Raw genomic sequence first — 23,076 nt, 5'->3', positions numbered from 1 at the left:
TACTAATTTTGACGTCCTTCTGTTCTTCTACTTACAGCTCCAAGGCCTTCAGAGATATTTAGACATGGACTTGGCTGTGACATGTAATAGATGTCTATATAAATTAGCTGCAATGCTTTCTATATATAAACTATTAGGAAATCATCCTGTAGGAATGTGTGTCCAGTGTTGGGGTGCCCATAATGATTGCCAAAGTATCTCAAGCTACACGTCAAATCCAAGTGAGTCTTTAGAGGGAATCCCTCACCAGTTCATGGTCTTCAAATTCGGAATCCTTGCACATGTCTTCTCAATGGCGAAGCAGCCTCCCAAAGTGCCAATGTTGTAGCTAAAGACTGAACGGGACACACATGAACAGTCAAATCAGTGTCGTCTTGCTCTTGGACTACTAGACCGTTCCTATCATGACATAGCTGCTATTGGCATTTTTGAATTGGAAAAAATACTATTAATTTACAATGATTGAAAATGTCATCATCCTTTTACTGGAAACACTCACTACACAAGTGGGGCCACAGGAACTCCATTTTCTATCCACAGGCAGTTGCAGGCTGTAGGAGAGTGGTCTAGAAGGCAGCCTGTATTCTGCTGATTGAGTGTACAATGAGATGCAGCAGTTGTAGACAGTTTTAAAAGACTTCCCAGATGTGATGGATTGGTCATGGTGTCTTCCCTCCAAATAAGTCAGTGACATAAGAAAGACTATGGTCACATCGTGTCTTATCCACTCGCCAGTGGGTCAATTGAGGCTTACGTGGGAAACCCTGAAAAATGGGACTCGGACGCTAACGCTGATGAGGCCACTGACTTAAATGATGTATACGTTTTATGCTCGGTCATACTTCATTCAGTACTGTCACATTTGAGGTGGGCACCAAAAAGTGGCCGAATGAATAATTGGAAACCGGCAGATACAGACAAAATTCATGTCTACCAGAACACAAAGTGACTCTGTTTGCATCATTAGTCAATGGCATTATCAGAAAATATGCCCGAATACCGGTTTTCAGGATTTCAGATGCAAGCCCCGACATATCCTCTGATGAGTGGATAAAACATGATGTGAAAGAAGCCCAAGATACTACAAACTTGTCACATTCTTCAAATGTTTTTTTTTAATTTTAGAAGTGGGCTTCATAATATCAATCACAATAAAAGTAATATAGTTCATATAGTCAGTTAGTACTGGAGGGTATAGGAGACCCTTTCCTACAGCTATACATTTAATAACTGTATTCTTCCTATAAATACACAGATTTTATTCTCAGCATTATAAAAAGGTTTTAGTGCAGACACAGGCTACATATGTAAGAGGACGGAACAGCACTGCACAAAATCAAGACGACAACGTGTATCCTGTACTACTGCCCCAGGCTCCTGCCAGGGAACCAGAGCACATGTAGACAGATATCCGCAGTCTAAGACAGGTTTCAATCTATTTGGACAGAACCTAATGAGTTCACAGTTTTCAGCAATGACAACTTCTGCCACTGTTTCCTGTAGCGGTATTGTGGTGTAGGTAGTCATTAAATCCCCTCCATAATTCCCTCTCTTTCTATACAGGTTATTAAAGGGGCCTTCAGGGCTGAATAAAAAACAGTGAGAGTGGAACATGTGAAGTGCACAGCTGTGGTCACACACGACTACATTCTCCTTTGCTTCCCCAAGAAAACATTGAGAAAAGCATCTGAAAATATAGTCGGCACATGACCGAAAGTACGCAAAGATGCAGTCACTGACTTGCAATGCCAATACAGGCAACTCGTAATAAAGTGCACATTGCACACTAAGGCTAGTTTCACACTAGCGTTAACTGCAATACGTCGCAAATGCGTCGTTTTGCCGAAAATACGCATCCAGCAAAAGTTCTTGCTGGATACGTTTTTTCCTCATAGACTAACATTAGCGACGCATTAGCGACGCATTGCAAAACGTCGCGTCCGTTTTGCGACGCTTGGGCGTGTGTTAGCGGACCGTCGGGAAAAAAAAACGTTACATGTAACGTTTTTTGCTCCCGACGGTCCGCTTTTTCCGACCGCGCATGCGCGGCCGGAACTCCGCCCCCACCTCCCCGCACTTCCCCGCACCTCACAATGGGGCAGCGGATGCGTGGGAAAAATGCATCCGCTGCCCCCGTTGTGCGGCGGAGACCACGCTAGCGTCGGGAACCTCGGCCCGACGCACCGCGACGGGTTGTTCCCGACGCTAGTGTGAAAGTAGCCTAACACAACTCGGCAGACCGCAGTCACACAGAGTGACAGCTGACTTCTTTTCAGACGGAAAAACCTTTTTAAAATAATAGGATTTTTACTTCTGATTCTGAAGACAAGAGAGCAGCAGTTCCACCATGTCCATCTACTGTAGACATGTAGTGTTGCCCTAAAAAATCCACAGAGGCTGACGTCCCGATACATGGGAGTTCTGAATTACCTCGATGAGTGTCATGTATACAGTAAATAAATACCAGAGATTTATTGTATTGCTTTCTAAATTAAAAAGAAAAAAAAAATCTATAAAAAAAAAATTTCTGTTGGTCATTTAAACATTGAAATACATAAAATCTATCCCATAAAAGATGAATCACGTTTCCCTCTATTCAGCAGGAAGAGGTGAGTGAAAAGTAAACAATATGTCCGCCCTTTCCTACCAGAAATTGTGCATAGTTCTATCGCTCAAGGAACTGCCTTCATTCTTCAGTATACTCACATGGAAATAAAAACTAGTAGAAAGTTTTCGTTCCAACGTTCAGAGCTTCACGCAGTCGGCAGATCGCCATGTGTGAAGGACAATGTGTGGGAAAGATGAGGCAGCCATGAGCCTTATATATACAGGGGAAAAATGACTGACAGTCTTTGGTTGAATGCTCTGGAGACAGTGCAATAGCTCTGGCGCCATATAGTCAGTATAGTATATGGTTATGGTACAGGTGAGAAGTTGCTCCTTAGAGGACCCCTTTCTCCATTAAGTGGGTCTTCAATACTTTGTAGATGTTTAGTTGTTGCTCTGGCTGTAGTGTTAAAAGTTGCTGCAGGACTTTGCTGGGATTTGGACCTCTGGACATAGAGAAAGGAAAAGTGGGATTAAAAACATATACTTATTCATGACTTGAAGAGCCACAAAGATGATCTGTCACCAGTTTGTGTATGTTACGCTGGCCACATCATAGATTAGGGACTGTGGAGCAGATTGACAAGTAGTTTTTATTTCTCCTCTCCATTGTGGAGATATTAGCTTGTACAGTTAAAGCGAACCTGTCACCCCCAAAATCAAAGATGAGCTAAGCCCACCAGCATCAGGGGCTTATCTATAGCATTCTGGAATGCTGTAGATAAGCCCCCAATGTATCCAAAAAGATGAGAAAAAGAGGTTAGATTATACTCACCCAGGGGCGGTCCCGGTCCGGTCCGATGGGCATCGCGGTCGGGTCCGGGGCCTCCCATCTTCTTACAATGATGTCCTCTTCTTGTATTCACGCTGCGGGAAAGGTCAGAGAGGCCCGGCGCCTGCGCACTGCAGTACTTTGCTCTGCCCTCAACACTGCAGACAAAGTACGGCTGCGCCGGAGCAGCAGCGTGAACACAAGAAGAGGACGTCATCCTATGAAGATGGGAGGCCCCGGACTGGACCGCGATGCCCATCAGATCGGACCGCCCGCCCCCAGGTGAGTATAATTTAACCTCTTTCTCATCTTTCAGGATACATCGGGGGCTTATCTACAGCATTACAGAATGCTGTAGATAAGCCCCTGATGCTGGTGGGTTTAGCTCATCTTCGATTTTGGGGGTGACAGGTTCCCTTTAACCTAAACTATCATTTATTATAAGCCCAACTGAGCAGTATCCAAGCTTTATCTGGGGGTGTTGACTTTGTCCCTTGCATAACGTTCACCAATTATAAAAAGGAGGCACCATGGGATAAAAAAAAGAACACGCCCATAGAAGGTCAGAAGTACACTGTGTGAGACATGTAAGACAGACCTGATCTTTACTACTGTGTAGAGTAGAGCACAGATAAGTGTGATGACAAACACCTCCAGATCTCTTCTCCAGGCAGTCATTTTGGGGGAAGGGGCACACCAGATAGAGCTGTAAGAGGAGAGCTGTAGCTTCAGAAATGTTTGCAAGTCCGGGGTCACACTTGCAAGTTCAATGCGTGAAACTCCCGCGATTCTCTCGCATCAAGTCTCGACACTGCGGCCGACACTTGGGACTGAAGTTTGCACTGCATGTATTTCTATGCAGCCGAACGCTCCGGTCCCAAGTGCCAGGACTTGATGCGAGAGAATCACAGGAGTTTCGCGCATTGAACTCGCCAGTGTGACGCCGGCCTAATAACCCAGCTCTGCTGTATTCTCACTTCCATTGCACTGACTGCTGTGAGACGAAAGCTGAAGGTGTAATCACACTCAGTTCTGCTGTACTCTACACAGTAGGTGCAGGGCTGTCTATATTTACATCTCAGGGGAGAAAGCATGTTCTTCTAAACTTCTGGAGAGGTGTTCTTTTTTGACCTGCATGATGTCTCCTGCTTATGATTGGTGAATGCTATGCCCCCAGAGAAGAGTCTCTGATAACGCACCTTTTGTCTTCTCAAACTATAATCTATATTTTATAAGCAAATATCTTCGCAACGGAGAGGAGAAATTAAATAAATAAAAAAGACATATTATGCAGCAGCTATTGTATCATGTGGCCAGTTTTACGTGCTAAAACTGGTGAAAGATCCTGTTATTCACAACATCAATCTTCAGGAGCACACAACTCTCCTGTCCATCCTCCCCCAGGTTCCTGTTGTAGGAGGGATGTTGTGCCCCTGATTGATGGCTCGGGTCTGAACTTTCTATCGTTGAACAGCGACTCTGAACTGTGCGCTCTTCAATGCAATTTTTAACCATTTATGATGTTCAAAAACCCATTTAAAGGGAACCTGTCACCTGAATTTGGCGGGACCTTTTTTGGGTCATATGGGCGGTGTTTTCGGGTCTTTTATTAACCCCTTTCATTCCCGCTGGCCGCACGCTGGTCGCGAAATTGACTTGACGTTGATTCACTTTCCTCCCTAGTTAACACGTGCGCAAAGCAATCTTGCCTTGCACACGCGCAGTATGCTTTGCCCAACTGCGGGCAAAGCCGAAAACCATTAGTGCGCATGCGCCGGCGCACTATGTCCCGGAAGTATTTCACTGTGTTCCGGGACATAGTGCGCCGGCGCATGCGCACTAATGGCTTTGCCCCCAGTTGGGCAAAGCATACTGCGCGCGCGCAAGGCAAGATTGCTTTGTGCACGCGTTAACTAGGGAGGAAAGCGAATCAACGTCAAGTCAATTTCGCGACCAGCGTGCGGCCAGCGGGAAAGAAAGGGGTTAATAAAAGACCCGAAAACATCGCCCATGTGACCCAAAAAAGGACCCGCCAAATTCAGGTGACAGGTTCCCTTTAAACTGAAAAATTAATTTCAATGTTTTTTCCTATAAATCAATTGTACAAGTGAAAATAAGAAACTTATCACAGAAAAAGGTCTTTCTCCTTCTGGACTAATCATTGATCCTCAATTCAGAGGTAAAATCTGACTTCAATGAATAACAGGTATGAGATGACAGTGGCTGCTCAGACATCTATGAAGAGGGGAGGACGTGGGGGAGCTAGAGGCAGTAACTTTTTTGCTGCAAGTTCATGTGAAATAAGTAGATTATGAGTCCCTTTAGAGAAAGGGACTTGTGTGAATGGTGACAATCATTGTACAGTGCTGTTGAATATTAAGACAAAATATAAAGATTGTGAGCTCTCGCGGGCAGGGTCCTCTCTCCTCCTGTACCAGTTATAACTTGCATTGTTTAAGATTATTGTACTTGTTTTTTTATTATGTATACCCCTCCTCACATGTAAAGCCCCATGGAATAAATGGTGCTATAATAAATGATAATAATAATAATAATAATAATAATAAACAACAGCAAACAAATAATAAAGAGAATATATTATTCTAATTTATTTTTATATGTTTTACATAAATGTGCTACACGCTGGTTGGAATCAAAACCTCCAGTGATCGTTATAAACATTGTTCTGATGAACTCAACTCGGCAAGCGGCAGAAGTCCGTTCCTGCAGGTGTATGGGCACAGGTGTACTTTTGGCAGTGTGGACAGGTGCCAAGTCATGCTGGAGAATGAAATTTCCATCTCCAAAAAGCTTGTAGGCAGAGGGAAGCATGAAGTGCTCTAAAATTTCCTGGTAGATGGCTGCGCTGACTTTGGCCTTGATAAAAGCACAGTGGACCTACACCAGTAGATGACATGGTTCCCCAACCATCACTGACTGTGGAAACTTCACAGTAGACCTTGGAAATCAAGGTCCCAGATTCTGGAGGAAGAGCAGAGAGGCACACAATCCAAGCTGCTTGAGGTCTAGTGTGAAGTTTCCACAATCAGTGATGTCATCTGCTGGTATAGGTCCACACTGCCAAAAGTACCAATACCTGGTTTAAAAACAACAGTATCACTGTGCTCGATTGGCCAGCAAACTCGCCTGACCTTAACCCCATAGAGAATCTATGGTGTATTGTCAAGAGGAAGATAAGAGACACCAGACCTAACGATGCAGACAAGCTGAAGGCTTCTATAAAAGCAACCTGGGCTTCTATAACACCTCAGCAGCTCCACAGGCTGATCGCCTCCATGCCACGCCGCATTGATGCAGTAATTGATGCAAAAGGAGCCGGGACAAAGTATTGAGTGCATTTACTGAACATACATTTCAGTAGGCCAACATTTCGGATTTTAAAATCATTTTTCAAGCTGGTGTTATAAAGTGTTCTAATTTACCGACATGACGACTTTTGGGTTTTCATTGGCTGTAATCCGTAATCATCAACATTAACAGAAATAAACACTTGAAATACACTCACCGGCCACTTTATTAGGTACACCATGCTAGTAACGGGTTGGACCCCCTTTTGCCTTCAGAACTGCCTCAATTCTTCGTGGCATAGATTCAACAAGGTGCTGGAAGCATTCCTCAGAGATTTTGGTCCATATTGACATGATGGCATCACACAGTTGCCGCAGATTTGTCGGCTGCACATCCCAAAGATGCTCCATACAAGGCAGGATGGATCCATGCTTTCATGTTGTTTACGCCAAATTCTGACCCTACCATCCGAATGTCGCAGCAGAAATCGAGACTCGTCAGACCAAGCAACGTTTTTCCAATCTTCTACTGTCCAATTTCGATGAGCTTGTACAAATTGTAGCCTCAGTTTCCTGTTCTTAGCTGAAAGGAGTGGTACCCGGTGTGGTCTTCTGCTGCTGTAGCCCATCTGCCTCAAAGTTCGACGCACTGTGCGTTCAGAGATGCTCTTAGGCCTACCTTGGTTGTAACGGGTGGCGATTTGAGTCACTGTTGCCTTTCTATCAGCTCGAACCAGTCTGCCCATTCTCCTCTGACCTCTGGCATCAACAAGGCATTTCCGCCCACAGAACTGCCGCTCACTGGATTTTTTTTCTTTTTCGGACCATTCTCTGTAAACCCTAGAGATGGTTGTGCGTGAAAATCCCAGTAGATCAGCAGTTTCTGAAATACTCAGACCAGCCCTTCTGGCACCAACAACCATGCCATGTTCAAAGGCACTCAAATCACCTTTCTTCCCCATACTGATGCTCGGTTTGAACTGCAGGAGATTGTCTTGACCATGTCTACATGCCTAAATGCACTGAGTTGCCGCCATGTGATTGGCTGATTAGAAATTAAGTGTTAACAAGAAGTTGGACAGGTGTACCTAATAAAGTGGCCAGTGAGTGTAGATCACTCTGTTTGTAATGACTATATAATATATATGAGTTTCACTTTTTGTATTGAAGAACTGAAATAAATTAACTTTTTGATGCTATTCTTATTTTGTGAGATGCACCTGTAAATACACTTATTTATTGGTTTAATACTATTCTTTTAATTTACGATTTTTTTTTTTAATAGTTTTAAAACATTTTTTTGTTTATTTTTTCTACTTTTTTAACTTAGTCACTGGATGGGACGTCAATTTTTGTTTTTATGATCACTGGTCTCATGCTCTGCAATACACAAGTATTGCATTGTATGAAACCTGACAGTTTTACACAGACAGATCGCCTGTAAAACTCAGTTGCTGGCTGAATCTAACAGGCTACCGTAGCTGGCAGACCAGGAGGTCATCATGTAGCGCCATTCCCAGGAAGCTGACAAATTAAATCTAATGTCGGGAACAGATTAATAATGTGAAACGTTAGACATTTTGCACCTAAATTGTAATCTGATCAGTATAAACAATTTAAAAAAAACTCTTTGTTACAATGTACAATTCATCAGTAAAGGAGATCTAAATAGTGTAAACCACAAGTATTTATTTTAGCTATTTTTTATACAAAATAATTTCCGGTATCATTTTATGCTAAAGGTAATGCAAAAGATGGGAAACCTCGTACCTTATGAAGCTGGCAATATACACATGGACAAAGGTGGCCATCAAATACTGACAGTCAAATCGGTCCATAATCCCTCCATGTCCCGGAATCGTGTCAGCAAAATCCTGGAAAATGTAATCACACATCCTTCATTTTCAGTAGGTTATATATATTAATGTCAGGCTTTGATAAAGAAAGGACTTCGAACATGTAGGTACCGTAGTTAAAAATGAGAGCTTGAAAAGGCTGATTTGATGCGGCTGCTGATGTATTTAGCCAGCAGCATTTCCCAGTAAGGATACAATTATATGTGCTCCTCAGAGAAGAGCAGGACTAGCTATATACAGGTATGCTGACCAGTGTGCTTACACTACTCCGTCCGACGCTTGGGATTGTGGTTGGTGATTTAAGCCTTTGATGCACACGTCCACTTTTCAATAATACCAATCACCGTTAATATGGAATATTTAGGAGGAAAGAAATTTCAGGAGCAGAGTTGTCGCAATAGTGGCATCATATAATACCAAGCTCAAATTCCGTGAGTTCTTGAGAGAGCGCCATTATTTCACAAATGTTAGTAAGGGCAGACTACATGGCTGGGTGCTGGATTTTATACAGTTGTGGCAATGGGCTGTAGTGAAAAACCCAAATTCTAAACTTTTATCCAAGCAGCGAGTACACATTTACAACAAAATAATAAAATAACTACTAGTAATTTTGAGATTACTATAAGCATATTTTAGCAAAAAATAAAATCTAGCTTAAAAGTGCCAACATCTTAGAACTTGCCCACATACTGCGTTTTTTGTCACAAAAAAAAACAAAAAACACAGTTTTTTACAGAACCAGAAAAATGATTGAAAATTTGCATGCACACGCTGCTTATTTTTTCATTGTGGTTTGGAACCAAGCCTTTTTTTTTTTTTTTTTTAATCTGCAGCATGTCAATTCTTTTAGCGTTTTTCACCAGGTTCAATTGATTAAAAAAAAAAAGCAAGTAAAAACCCATCTAAAACACAAGCAAAAATGTGTGTATTCTATGCAACATTTTTCTAGGCAACACTATAATTTTTGCAGCAGAAAAATCTGCTGCAAATACTAAATGTGTGCACTTGCCTGTGTTATCCAAAGTCCAGTAGCATCAAACCCCTGACTGCGACCATGTGCATGACAGTCACTTGCTTCCAGCAAGACAAACTTGCCGTCAGCTAAGTGATCAGAACAAGCAATGGTTTTCCTGCTTCAGTCCTCCTCTGTGCTTAGTCTCCATATCCAGTTGTAAACCTGCCAGGCTGGCTGAGAAGAATGGGTTTACAAATGAGCAAGAAAATTGGACTGAGGTTGGGTGAAATTTAGTCTGTTCTGCTGGACAAGCTTTTATTTTCTTTTTTTGCAGCCCTGCTCCATGGCTGAGAGAGCACATCGGGTCACAATCCTGGTCATCTGTCAGTTGAGACACATGCTTCAAGGTGTGTTTCTTCAGATGACATGTGACTAAGATGGGTTGCAGCTTGAAATATGTCACAGAAGATGAATATTTGCTATACATGCCTCACCACACAGTAAATAAATATGTTACTAAATGAGAGGTGGACTTGGTGGACACGTGCGATAAAGCTTCCTGAAATAAAGCATGGAATGTGGTCTCCACCTGTTCTATAAACTCTGCCGCGATGGAGTCTGCTTACAAAGCCCTCATGCGTTGGTACATGGTCCCTGAGCACGCAGCACATATGGTCCCTCCAAAAATGATATGATGCACGTTTTGTGGACTTGCCTCCAGGTGTCTCATTTCTTGTCCCCAGGTGTCTCATTTCTTGTCTTGTGTATATAAAGCAGTTTTCCGTCCCACATCCACCAATAAGATTTCTGGGAAGCTCAACTACACCACAAATCATTCACACTCGCCCACCCAAACTCCTCACTCTTTCTCTTAGCCGCAAAACTGACAAAAACCCATTCTTGGAAAACAAAAGACAAACCATACCCATAATATGGGTATACAAAGAATAGATAATTTTATGACCAATGGACAACTCACTAGTGTATTAAATGGCGCTCAGGCTAAATACTTCAGGCTCTGGAACCCATTGATAACACATGCACATCCGCATATACCAAACGCCGGACTTTCTTTTGGTTAATCATACATAATATCCTTATCAATTCCCAATCCTTACTATTCCATTATCTGGGTGATCCTCACACTACCAGCTTCCTCCTATCCCCTCTATTTTTTTTCTTTGTAGGTCCTGTGCTTTCTTTGTATGGTCATTATTATATGATCTGCTAACATATTGAAGGGATATATTTGTCTTTTGTTCTGTTAAAACAGAAAAATGAAAAAATTAATTTGAAAGAGAAATCTGTCACAGCAGACATTTTTAATGCAGTCACTGAGAAAATCCAAAGCAAATGCTCCCCCCTCATCACCAAATACTTTCACATTGAGACAGCGCCATTTTTGTTGCATTTTGCACCTTTCTGGTGTCCCATCTCGTAGCCTATCGACTGCAGTGACGTCACACCACAACAACCTATTCATTTGTAGCAACATATGCTCCGGCTTTTGGGGGTTTTGTTTTCTGTGATAGGCAATAACGACTTACCTTTATTTTAAAGGCTCGCTTGAAGCCACTGGCAAAGAAGCCTCCAAATGGACCAATCAGTGAACCGAATGTGGATAGGGCAATGCTGTGTATCTGAAATGGGTACAGGCGAACGGTTGTCTGGGAAAAAAAAAAATCATCAACAGTGCTGTGAAATCTTAGCATCTTACTCAAACTTTCAGATAATACACAGAATGTCTGCATATAGATCACTGCACAATCCTAGAGTAAGACCATTAAAGGGGAACATTTGTACAAAATAGAATTATGGAAATTATTTTTAACACAGGTAAAGAAATTGATACAACAGAGAATCCGTTGACACACAAAGTGCATTCAGTTGTATCCATCACTGCCATACTATTGGTGCCCACATTGAATAATTTATGACGCAAGCTCGGTAGCACTTGAGACAACCTAAGTTATACCTCAACACATACCACATATACTCGAGTATAAGCCGACCCCCTAATTTTGCCACAAAAAACTGGGAAAACTTAATGACTCGAGTGTAAGCCTAGGGTGGGAAATGCAGCAGCTACCAGTAAATGTCAAAAGTAAAAACAGATACCAATAAAAGTAAAATTAATTGAGACATCAGTAGGTTAAGTTGTTGAATATCCATATTGAATCAGGAGCCCCATATAATGCTTCATAAAGTTTATGATGGGCCCCCATAAGATGCTCCATATTAAAATATGCCCCATATAATCCTGCATAAAGGTTAATAATGGCCCCATAAGATGCTCCATACAGACACTTGCCCCATATAATGCTCCACAAACGTTAATTATGGCCCCATAATATGCTCCATAAAGATATTTGCCCCATATAATGCTCCACAAACGTTAATTATGGCCCCATAAGATACTCCATACAGACATTTGCCCCATATAATGCTGCACAAACGTTGATTATGGCCCCATACAGACACTTGCTCCATATAGTGCTGCACAAACGTTATGGCCCCATAAGATGCTCCATACAGATACTTGCCCCATATAGTGCTGCACAAACGTTGATTATGGCCCCATACAGACACTTGTCCCATATAGTGCTGCACAAACGTTATGGCCCCCTAAGATGCTCCATGCAGACACTTGCCCCATATAGTGCTGCAGAAACGTTGATTATGGCCCCATAAGATGCTCCATACAGACTCTTGCCCCATATAATGCTGCACAAATGTTATGGCCCCATAAGATGCTCCATACAGACACTTGTCCTATTTGCTGTTGCTGCGATAAAAACAACAACAAAAAAAAAAAACACATACTCACCTCTCCGTCGCTCAGGCCCCCGGCACTTTCAATATTCACCTGACTTCGTTCCGGCGCCGCTCCATCTTCAGCATCTTCTGCACTGAAGTTCAGGCAGAGGGCGCACACTAACCACGTCACCGCGCCCTCTGACCTGAGCGACACTGCAGAAGATGCTGAAGACGGGGCAGTGCCGGAATGAGGAGCAGGTGAATATTGCGCAGCGCTGCGCTCCCCTCCCCATTATACTCACCTCTTCCTGGCGCGGTCCCTGCACGTCTTTTCCCCGGCGCTGCAGCTTCTTCCTGTACTGAGCGGTCACCGTTACCGCTCATTACAGTAATAAAGATGCGGCTCCAAGAAGGTGGAGTCGCATATTCATTACCGTAATGAGCGGTACCATGTGACCGCTCAGTACAGGAAGAAGCTGCCGGCGCTGGGGAAAAGACGTGTAAGGTCCGCGCCAGGAGCAGGTGAGTATAATTAGACAGCCCCCGCTCCCCCTCCCCTGCCAACCCCTGGGTATGACTCGAGTATAAGCCGAGAGGGGGACTTTCAGCCAAAAAAAATGGGCTGAAAATCTCGGCTTATACTCGAGTATATACGGTAACTGGGATCCTCCAGTAATAAAAAGAAAACTACTAGGGATTGGGAGGAACACCACCCAAAGAAGCTGCCCAATAATAGAAAAATCGCAATTTTACTAAATATTAGGGATGAGAATGCACTAAATTGCTCAGATGCTCGTAATTCAAACTGAGTAATTCCTAATGCTCGGATGCTAGTTTCGAGTAACGACTATAATGGGAGTCAATGGGAAATCCGAGCATTTTTACCTGCAGACCCTACAAAGATGTCTAGGGGGGCAGTGAAAATGTTGAATTGCATGGAAAAAGTGCTGAATGGAAGGAGAACATCATGGGGAAGACCCCTGGAAGCATCTCTGACTCCCAGATCGCTGCTGAAAACAATGGTGTCACACTTTTACTCCACCTTAAGGACTCATTGATGAACCTGGTGTGTGTCTCACTCGCCTTGGTTGAGTAAGGAAGCTTGCCCCCTGCTGCTAGGATTGTCTGATTGGAATTTTTTCAACATATTTTCCACAATGGCCTTCTGGTATAGAACTATTTTAGTAAACGTCTCAGAGATGCAAGGTTTTCCTTGTAGCGTGGATCTAGCAGGTTGAACAACCAGTACTATTTTTTAGCCAAGATGAATGTAATGCAAGGCTCACAGGAAAGACAGGGTACATAAAGTTGGCCATATGTGCCAAGCTCCCTACAGCCAACACTTCCCTATCTCCCCCATGATGACTACTCTCCATTTCCTTAATTTCGTCATCCTCATTTCCCTCCTCAGCCATTCCACGTAGGAAAGACGTCACAAAGCTTGTGTGGGTTCTAGCCTCTGTTGTGCTAGCAACCAGCTCATGTTCCTCCTCCTCAACTTCCTCATGGTTACCCAATCCGCGCTGAGAAGATGGAATAAGGCTGGGCTGAGTAGCATCTTCCTGTCTCATGTCTTCCTCTCCACCTGGTATACTTGCCAAGCTTCATCTTTAATTGTAATTTAAGTAAGCACAGAAGCGGGAACGTTGCGCTGATTATGGCGTCATCGCCGCTCACCATCTTTGTGCAGTCCTCAAAGTCTCGGACAACTGCACAAACGTCAGACATCCATGCCCACGCTTCAGTGGTTATGTGCGGAAGCTGTCCAGAATACAGACTGGAGTGTTGGAGCTGGTATTCAACAACTGGCCTCTGCTGCTCACAAAGCCTTGCCAGCATGTGCAGTGTGGAGTTACAGCATGTGCAGTGTGCAGTTCCAGCATGTGGTGAAGTCGCAGATCAGTCAGTGAGCTGGCACTTGCATTCGCTGCTGCAGCAGTACCGGAGTGGTGGCAGCTGTAGCCAACTTGCAGAAATGGGTGCTGATGCAGCATACCTTGACCAGAAGCTCTGGCACATCTGGGTAGGTTTTCAGAAACCGCTGAACCACCAAGTTTAGCACGTGGGCCAAGCATGGTATGTGTGTGAGCTTGCCAAGCTTCACAGTCGCCAACCAGGTTACGGCCATTATCCCTCATGTCCATACCTGGTTGGAGGATCAGTGGCGAGAGAAACAGATGTCTGGTCTGTTATTCCTTTCAATAACTCTGCCGCAGTGTGAAGTTTGTCTCATAGACAAATTAGCTTCAGCAGAGCCTGTTGCCGCTTCGCTGAGGCAGTGCTACAGAGCTTCCAGCTTCCGGATGATGTGGACGACATGCTCTGAGTAACAAAGAGGATGAGAAGGAGCAGGAGGGAGTGCAGGAATTGGTGAAGGAGGTGGAGGAAACCCTTTAGCATTTGAACCTGTGGGTGGGTGGGTGGCTGGGAACTTTCTTTTCCGTTCCAAGGGCTGGGGTAGGGACATTTGAACGCTGTACTGGGACAAGTTTTTAAAAGTTCCTGATGATCGTGCCTGAGAATGTGCAAGGACAGATGCAGGGTGGGAGGCATTGGAAAGCACCTAGCACAAGGGAAGAGGCAGTGGTGTCACCCGCTGGCACCAATCGAGGACCCACGCCTTCGGCCCACCGAGTCGGGTGCTAGTATGACATGTGCCTGATCTTGCTTAGTGGTTATGCCCCTGCTGATCTCTGCATGGTACAGGTTGCAAATGACCTTTTTTTATCTTAGAGCTCTCTTTAAACAAGGTCCAGACTGGGGAACACCTAACTCTTTGACAGAGAAATTCACGAGTGTCGGTGCTATGGGGAACAGTTGCCCGCCTTCTACGTCTGGTCACCCCGCTGCCTTGTCCTGCCTGTTTTGGCACTTCCGATCCCTCCCCCTCAACGCCTCATTCTACATGCCAGCTTCCCAGGTTGGTCAGTGACTTTGTCATCCACCACCTCGTATTCCACCGCCGCATCCTGATCTTCTAGATTTGGTGACTTAACAACCTGACTTATCGGCAATGGTGTCTCATCATCATCTACACCCTTAGAAGAAACTTGCATCACTACACAGCGTGTCCTCCGGTCCCATCTGGAACATGCAGGGTGAGAGGCCACAATCAAAAAATGATGTTATAAAGAGCTCCATGGAGTGTCCTAGTGTGGGATCACTGGTCTCCTAGGACTCAACATGGTGGGAGGGAGGAGGATTAGGGGATCCAGACTGTTGGCTGGTGAGACTGGACCATGAGGAAGACTGTGTGGTTCTGGCAAGCATACTGGAAGCATTATCTGCTATCCAACAGGCTTCTTCTCCACACTACTCTAGCTTCAGAAGTGTTGTACCATGCTTCCCTGCAAAGTGTAAAAGGAAACTATGTGCCGTGGATGGGTGGGTTTCTTGTGTTCCAGCAACAGGCATAGTAGCACCTGCCCCACGTCCTTGGCGTCTGCATGCACCATCATCAGCACTTACACGTCTCCATCCATAAGCACATGCATTTTCTAATTGCTATATCTCGGGAAACCAAGTTTTCTTTATTAATTGAAACAATTTTTTTAATGAACCAAAAAAAAAAATGTATTCAACTTTCAAATTTAGCCCTTAAAAGGACTGTTAGTATAATGGCACAGCATTAGCACCAGTATCAACACTAGAGGACTCGGATTAGTTAAACTGTGCACAAACAGGCCTGGCAAACTGCTCTATCCCTCCAATCAGAATTGTCCCTGAGCTGTCCAATGGTGTTGGTGAGCTGAGCTTGGTGGAACCTGTCCTTTTATAACATCTGATGAGGGAATGTGGCCAGCCAGTAATGTCACTACCAAGATTGCTACAGCATTACAGTGACTGGCAGGCAATCTCCACGTGTTTATTGGATGTGTAGCAGGTGCCAAACATGTGGGGCGAGGAATCAAGCTTCAAATCCAAGCGTCAGCCAATGCTCGTCGAGAGACGGGCACATCCAGCACCCAGACAGTAGAGTGATATCCAAGTATCACCGAGCACATTCGCTCATGCCTACTAAATATGAAAACTCTGTAAATGCAGACATTATGAAAACATGGGGATAAGGTTACATGGGTTACAATAACCTTTACCTACCCAAAAGGAAGTAGGTCTGATGTGCCACAATATTCTGTTGGTCAACTAGTTATTTGCAGTAATAGATTATATGGGCAATCAACTAATGCATATGACAGCAGCAACAGAAAAAAAAAAAAGAGGATATACCGTATATACTCAAGTATAAACCGACCCGAGTATAAGCCGACCCCCCTAATTTTGCAACAAAAAACTGGGAAAACTTATTGACTCGAGTATAAGCCTAGGGTGGAAAATGCAGCAGCTACCGGTATATGTCAAAAATAAAAATAGATACCAATAAAAGTAAAATTTATTGAGACATCAGTAGGTTAAGTATTTTTGAATATCCATATTGAATCAGGAGCACCATATAATGCTCCATACAAAATACGCCCCATATAATGCTCCATATAATGCTCCATGCAGTTCTTTATGGCCCCATATAATGCTCCATGCAGTTATGGCCCCATAGATGCCCCATATAATGCTCCATGCAGTTATGGCCCCATAGATGCCCCATATAATGCTCCATGCAGTTATGGCCCCATATAATGCTCCATGCAGTTATGGCCCCATAGATGCCCCATATAATGCTCCATACAGTTATGGCCCCATATAATGCTCCATGCAGTTATGGCCCCATATAATGCCCCATATAATGCTCCATGCAGTTATGGCCCCATATAATGCTCCATACAGTTATGGCCCATATAATGCTCCATGCAGTTCTTTATGGCCCCATAGACGCTCCATACAGCATTGTGCCACATGTAATGCTGCTGCTGCAATAAAAAAAAAATAAAATCACATACTCACCTCTCGTCGCTGCTCCTCAGCGTCCCGTCTCTCCGCACTGACTGTTCAGGCAGAGGGCGGCGCGCACACTAATACGTCATCGCGCCCTCTGACCTGCACAGTCACTGCAAGAGGACGGGAAGACGGAGCGGCACCCGGCGAATGGAACGCGGACAGATGAATATGAAATACTCACCTGGTCCCGGCGCTCGTGACGCTGTCCCTGCCTGTCCCATGGTACCGCAACTTCTTCCTGTAATGAGCGGTCACTGGTACCGCTCATTAGAGTAATGAATATGCGGCTCCGCCCCTATGGGAGTGGAGTCCATATTCAGTACTTTAATGAGCGGTACCACGTGACCGCTGAATAGAGGAAGAGCTGCAGCGAGGGAGACCATGGGACAGGCTGGGACAGTGTTAGGAGCGCCAGGAGCAGGTGAGTATGTGACCGTACTCTCTCCCCCACACCCGCCGACCCCGCCGCCAAACATGACTCGAGTATAAGCCGAGAGGGGCACTTTCAGCCCAAAAATTTGGGCTGAAAATCTCGGCTTATACTCGAGTATATACGGTATATAAAACACGTTCATATAATAGATACGCTAAGATATAATAATATAACTCAACATATTAAATGTATTAAAAGGGGTAACATTGAGGGCATTTCCTTAGGATAGGTTATCAATGTCTGATCGGTGGGGTGGTGACACGCGGCAGACCCACTGATCAGACATTGATGACCTATGCTAAGGTGAAAAGGTGATGTAGTTTTAGGTGAAATTTATGCAGAAATACGGAAAATTATGAACAAATCAAATTTTTAAGCACCATTGTGTTTATTGTGTGTATTGGGTACTGTACTGTTGTAGATTACCGCTAGACTTCTATATATTAGACCCTGCTTTGTGCCTCCAAGGTTATTACACTGCACCATTGCCCAGCGGCTATACCTATGGGTATGCACTGCAGAGCCGTCTGTCAGTCAGTGTGGGGTGTGGTTACATCTGCCACTATCTACTGAGCAGCGACTGAAGCCGCGGCGGCCACAGATCTAGGACTGAGAGCACAAAGGTGCGGGAAGGAACAAAGTTAATTTCCTCTCGGTAGCTGGGCCTGTAGTGCAGTGACCGCAAGGCAGCAGAGTGCCATTTACCAGCTGATTAACCCCATGAAGGTTAACAGCATTTCTTCACATCACAGATTCCCTTTAATCTGCAGACATGGGGTTAATCTGCGGGTTAATAGCGTCTGTAGGCACGACAGGTTCCCTATAATTCTCATCTCTGAAAGGAGCACAATTTTTCCAATATCACATTTCTAATGTTCACAACAGAAATATTCAGTGAGCGCCATGATAAAACACTTACCCATCCCAGAAGTGCCTGCAGATATGGTGGAACCGTGTAGTCATGGAGTCTGAACAGCTCCGATGGTTCACAGCTGGTGGAGAAGCTGTTGGTTTCACTGTTATAATCCGCAGGACACACAAAGTACTCGAACTGCGCCAGAATGTATGAAAACTGGAGGAAAGAGCATTCATTGAAATTGAAGAAAATAACCAAGTAGTAACATAACGAGAAAAGATTTGTGTCCATGAACAGTGCCTCTCCATCGGAGATCATTCTGTAGGTTTATCTTAAGGAGTTGTCACAGGAATAAAGTTTAACCAAAATCCTATTAAACATCATTTTAAAATACTACCGTATGTACTGTTTCCAGTAAAAAAAATATATATTTTCAATGTTTTTACTTTTTAGTGTACCCCTTAGCCAATCTGTGCAATTGTGGGTGGACTGCTAGGTAGTATCACTTAGAAATCAGAAATGGATCCCAACTACAACGCCACAAATGCCTGGCATGCACTCTAGATGTCTTTTACCTCTCCTGCTCCACATTATCACCAGACATTCACCTTCCTGTTCTGGTAGCTATAAAAATGGTCTGTGGAAGGTTCCCTTGTCTGTCTCCTTGTCCCTCTGGTAGTTGTAAGCAGAGTTTCCAGTAAGATCCCCTCCTCCTATTTGGCAGTTGTAAACATAGTCCTCAGTAAGTCCGGTTTCACATTTGCGTATCTGTGCGCAGAATTTGATCCGCATGCGTCTTGCGTGCCTATCTTTAACATTGTGTACCCAGGGACTTGCGTTTGCATCAGTTCAAATGCGGATGCGTACGCATGCGTCGTTTCGCATTGTGCGGCCGGTCCAGCAAACGCAACATGTTGCATTATTTGAGGCGTCAATTATGCGCAGTCATACGCATGCGGATGACTGCGGATGGAGTGCGTCAAAACAACCCATTACAGTCTATGGGAACGCATTGGTAAGGAAGGACATGGGAACGCATGCGTTCGATGCACTTGCGTACTTCGGACTGCACATGTCCAGGAACTGTTTTGAGACACGCCCATTGAGATACGCTCTACTGGAAATATCGAACACATGCGCATAACCAACATAAAAGCAGGCAAAAACGTATACAAACCCTACAGAAAGGAAATTATGTCAGAAGGAGGAAAAGTGTGTGTACGGAAAATGTGTGTGTGAGCGGAGAATATGTGTGCGTCTGTCCGCATGTGTGCGTGGCTGTGTGCGGTAAAGCTACCGCCGATACCGTCAGTCACAGCGCTGCGGGATCATGCTGTTACATGTCAGTGTGACGGAGACCCGCAGTGGTGACCTGCGGTAGAAAAGCAGGCGTGGGCCAATGAGACTACTGCTCCCATCGGGTTATGTCTGATGTCATTGATAACAATGACAGCAGGTGCTGCTGATGGGAGAGCAGTATCATCTAACGGCGCCTGTGTTCACAGTTAAGAAAAAAAAAGTTAAATTACATATATATTTACATAAAAATAAAAACCATTTAATACTCACCTCACACCAAATCCCCGACGCCCTCATCTCCTAGAAATAATGTAAAATAATAAACCAACATAAACTCCTTGCCCACCATAGTCCAGGCAATCCAGATTGTACCAAGACGATCTCATGTGTAGATGTAGAACAGTCACATTGGGAGATGTGACTGTTCTTCCCGGCTGCCGGCGATACACTGCGGGAGCGATTACCTCCTGTCAGGGTATCAGCTGATCAGCTCCGATGCTTTCACTTATGGCACCGCTGCGTGGGAAAGTTCTCACACAGCGGTAGTGCAGTGGCAGTGCAGTGCAGGAGAATTACCTCCGGGCAGTGTATTACTGGAGGCCGAGTAGAGCAGTCACATCTCTTGACTGTGTGACTGTTCTACACGTGAGATCTTCGTGGGACACTCGGTGAATGGACAAAGTCGGACAGGGAGTATTATATGTTGATCCATTATTTTATTTTTGTTGCAGGAGATGAGGGAGTCGGGAATTAAGGCCCCGTCACACTTAGCGACGCTAAAGCGATCCCGACAACGATACGACCTGTCAGGGATCGTTGCTGCGTCGCTATGTGGTCGCTGGTGAGATGTCAAACAGTGAGATCTTCCCAATGACGCAGCAGCGATGCGGCGACCTGTACAACGATGTCGTTGGTCGTTGTGACCCTGTCACATGGCAGCTATTATGACGATTCAGACCTCGATGAGGGACGTCCTGTGTGACGTTGTAGTCAACGAGGTCATTGGTAAGGTGTCAAACACAGCGATGTGTGCTACCCAGCAGGACCTCAACGATCAAAAAAATGTCCAGGCCATTCCGACACGACCATCGATCTCACAGCAGGGGCCTGGTCGCTGCTACGTGTCAAACATAGCGAGATCGCTACTGAGGTCGCTGTTGCGTCACAAAACTTGTGACTCAGCAGCGATCTCGCTAGCGACCTCGCTTTGTGTGACGGGGGCTTTAGGCGTTCAGTAAGTATGGTAAATAAAGATTCAATAAAAGAGTCTGTGTGATTATTTCAAATAAAGGACTTTATTCTGGCTGTGTGTTCATTTACCATATAACTATAGGATTAGTAATGGATAGGTGTCTTATTGACGCCTCTTCATTACTAAGCCGTGGGGTTGAAGTCACCGGACAATACAAAGGTGACATCAACCCCACAAATATCAACCCCACTTGCCACCGCTACAGGGCAAATGGGAAGAGCAAGACTAAGTGCCAGAATGGGCATATCTAGAAGATGCGCCATTTCTGGGGCGGCTGAGAGCTGATGTTTTTAGCCTGTGGGGGTGCCACTATCCATGGCCCCTTCTCAGGCTATTAATATCAGCCCGCAGCTGTCGGTCTAGCCTTTGCTGGATCGATTTTATAGGAGGACCCCATGTCAATTTTTTTCTGGGGTTCCCCTGTAAACTAGCCAGTAAAGGCTAAGCAAACAGCTGTGAGCTGATATTAATAAGCCTGGGAAGCTTTATGGCTATTGGCTCCTTCCCAGAATATTAACCTCAGTCCTCGGCTTTCCCTCTGCTGGTTATGAAAATTACACGGGAGCCCATGAAATTTAAAAAAAAAAAAATTTTTTTGAAAAATAAACAGATATTGCATTTCACGCAGATTTTATGTGTGTTTGTGCACATTGCACGAAGGACCTTTGTGACCTAACAGTCGCGTGACTGCGACGTCATGTCAGGTCCTTCACGCAATGCATCCCTGGGAACGGAAGCGTGCACCGCTGAGAGCCGGGAGAACTCCGGGGGCCATCAGAAGGCAAGTATATCACTATTTTTTATATTTATTCTTTTTTTTACATGAATATGAATCCCAGGGCCTAAAGGAGAGTCTCCTCTCCTCCAGACCCTGGGAACCATCCGGGACCACTCCCTGCACCATATGCAGCGACCTCAGAGCTCCGCACACGCCGTACCTGGCGTATAAGACGACCCCTGACTTTTGAGAAGATTTTCAGGGGATAAAAAGTCATCTAGCCCGGAAAATATGGTGTATATATAATTTTTAAATAGTATATCTTTATCTAGCTTACAAAAATGCTTACAAATCCGATTGAAAATCCTCGTGGATTTTCAGCTGCATTTTCTGCCAAGAGAGGCAGAAACCGTGCAGAATTTTACACAAGTAAAGCCGCAACGTGCGCACATAGCCTAATACTGCGACAAGTGACTTGTGTAAAGCTAATGTGATGCTAATATTCAGAAAGGGCTCCTGGTCATTTCCAGGTTATTATAGACCAGTAAGCTTCACATCCATTATGTGAAAATGTTTGAGGAGCTTGTAAGGGAATATACACAGAGATATGTGATAGAAAATAACATTGTAAGTGAAAGACAAGCCTAAGGAAAGAAGTTGGCAAACCAATCTTACACATTTTTGTGAAGAGAGGAGTAGAAACCTGGACGTTGGGGTAGCTGTAAAAATAATATTTTGGACTTTGCAAAAGCATTCAGTACTGTCCCACATAGACGCCTAGCCTAATGGGTAAAACTAAGATCTTTAGGCTTATAAGGTAAGGTTTGGAATTGGATGAAAAACGTGCTCAAAGATCACACCCAGAGTTGTGTTGAATGACCGGTACTCTGATTGATCCCTGGTTATAACTGGTGTACCCCAGTGTTCAATGCTGGGTCTGCCATCATTCCACTTGTACATTAATGGTATGACAACAAACTATGCAGTATAGTGCAGTCTATGGAAGATATTTGTATGTTATACGCTCACTTGGACAGATGAAGTTTAATGTTGAGAAATGTTAAGTTATGCCTCAGGGCACTACATGTTCTATGGAAAGTAAAACTAGGAGAATCACTTGTAAGAAAGGAGCTGGATGTACTTGTGTATTGCAGATTAAATAACGTCATGTAATGTCAATCAGTGGTTTCTAAGGCCAACAGGATAACGTCAATAATTAAAGGGATTGTCCACTTCTCAGGCAGCCCCTTCTCAATTCCTATGTTTCCCCTTGTAAAATAAGAACACCTATACCCCCCTACGGTGCCAGTGCTGCTCCAGCACTGTCTGCACTGGCTCTCCCGGGGTTCGTAATGTCGCGCAATCTCTGCGGA

At 44.3% G+C, this 23,076-nt stretch overlaps 1 protein-coding gene across 2 annotated transcripts in view; it reads right to left on the bottom strand.

Annotated features, from left to right (window-relative positions):
- Positions 1-1,093: 1,093 nt before the first annotated feature.
- The window catches only part of CDS1 (CDP-diacylglycerol synthase 1), a 119,908-nt gene continuing 97,925 nt past the window's right edge, over positions 1,094-23,076 (bottom strand). Inside the window, exons 10-14 of one of the 2 annotated variants that reach the window (XR_013218310.1) lie at positions 18,498-18,650; positions 11,046-11,165; positions 8,458-8,561; positions 2,222-3,053; positions 1,094-1,786 (exon numbers count right to left, since the gene is read on the bottom strand). Coding sequence is in view for 1 of the 2 variants with exons in the window: in XM_077275798.1 (XP_077131913.1) it covers positions 2,942-3,053; positions 8,458-8,561; positions 11,046-11,165; positions 18,498-18,650 (489 nt within the window). In the remaining variant the exon portion in view is untranslated. Of the gene's footprint in view, positions 3,054-8,457; positions 8,562-11,045; positions 11,166-18,497; positions 18,651-23,076 lie in introns of both variants that reach the window. The other variant, XM_077275798.1, reaches the window with a different exon arrangement.

This window comes from Ranitomeya variabilis, chromosome 1 (assembly GCF_051348905.1).
Source record: "Ranitomeya variabilis isolate aRanVar5 chromosome 1, aRanVar5.hap1, whole genome shotgun sequence".
NCBI lineage: Eukaryota > Metazoa > Chordata > Amphibia > Anura > Dendrobatidae > Ranitomeya > Ranitomeya variabilis.
This window is presented reverse-complemented; position numbering and strand designations above follow the sequence as displayed.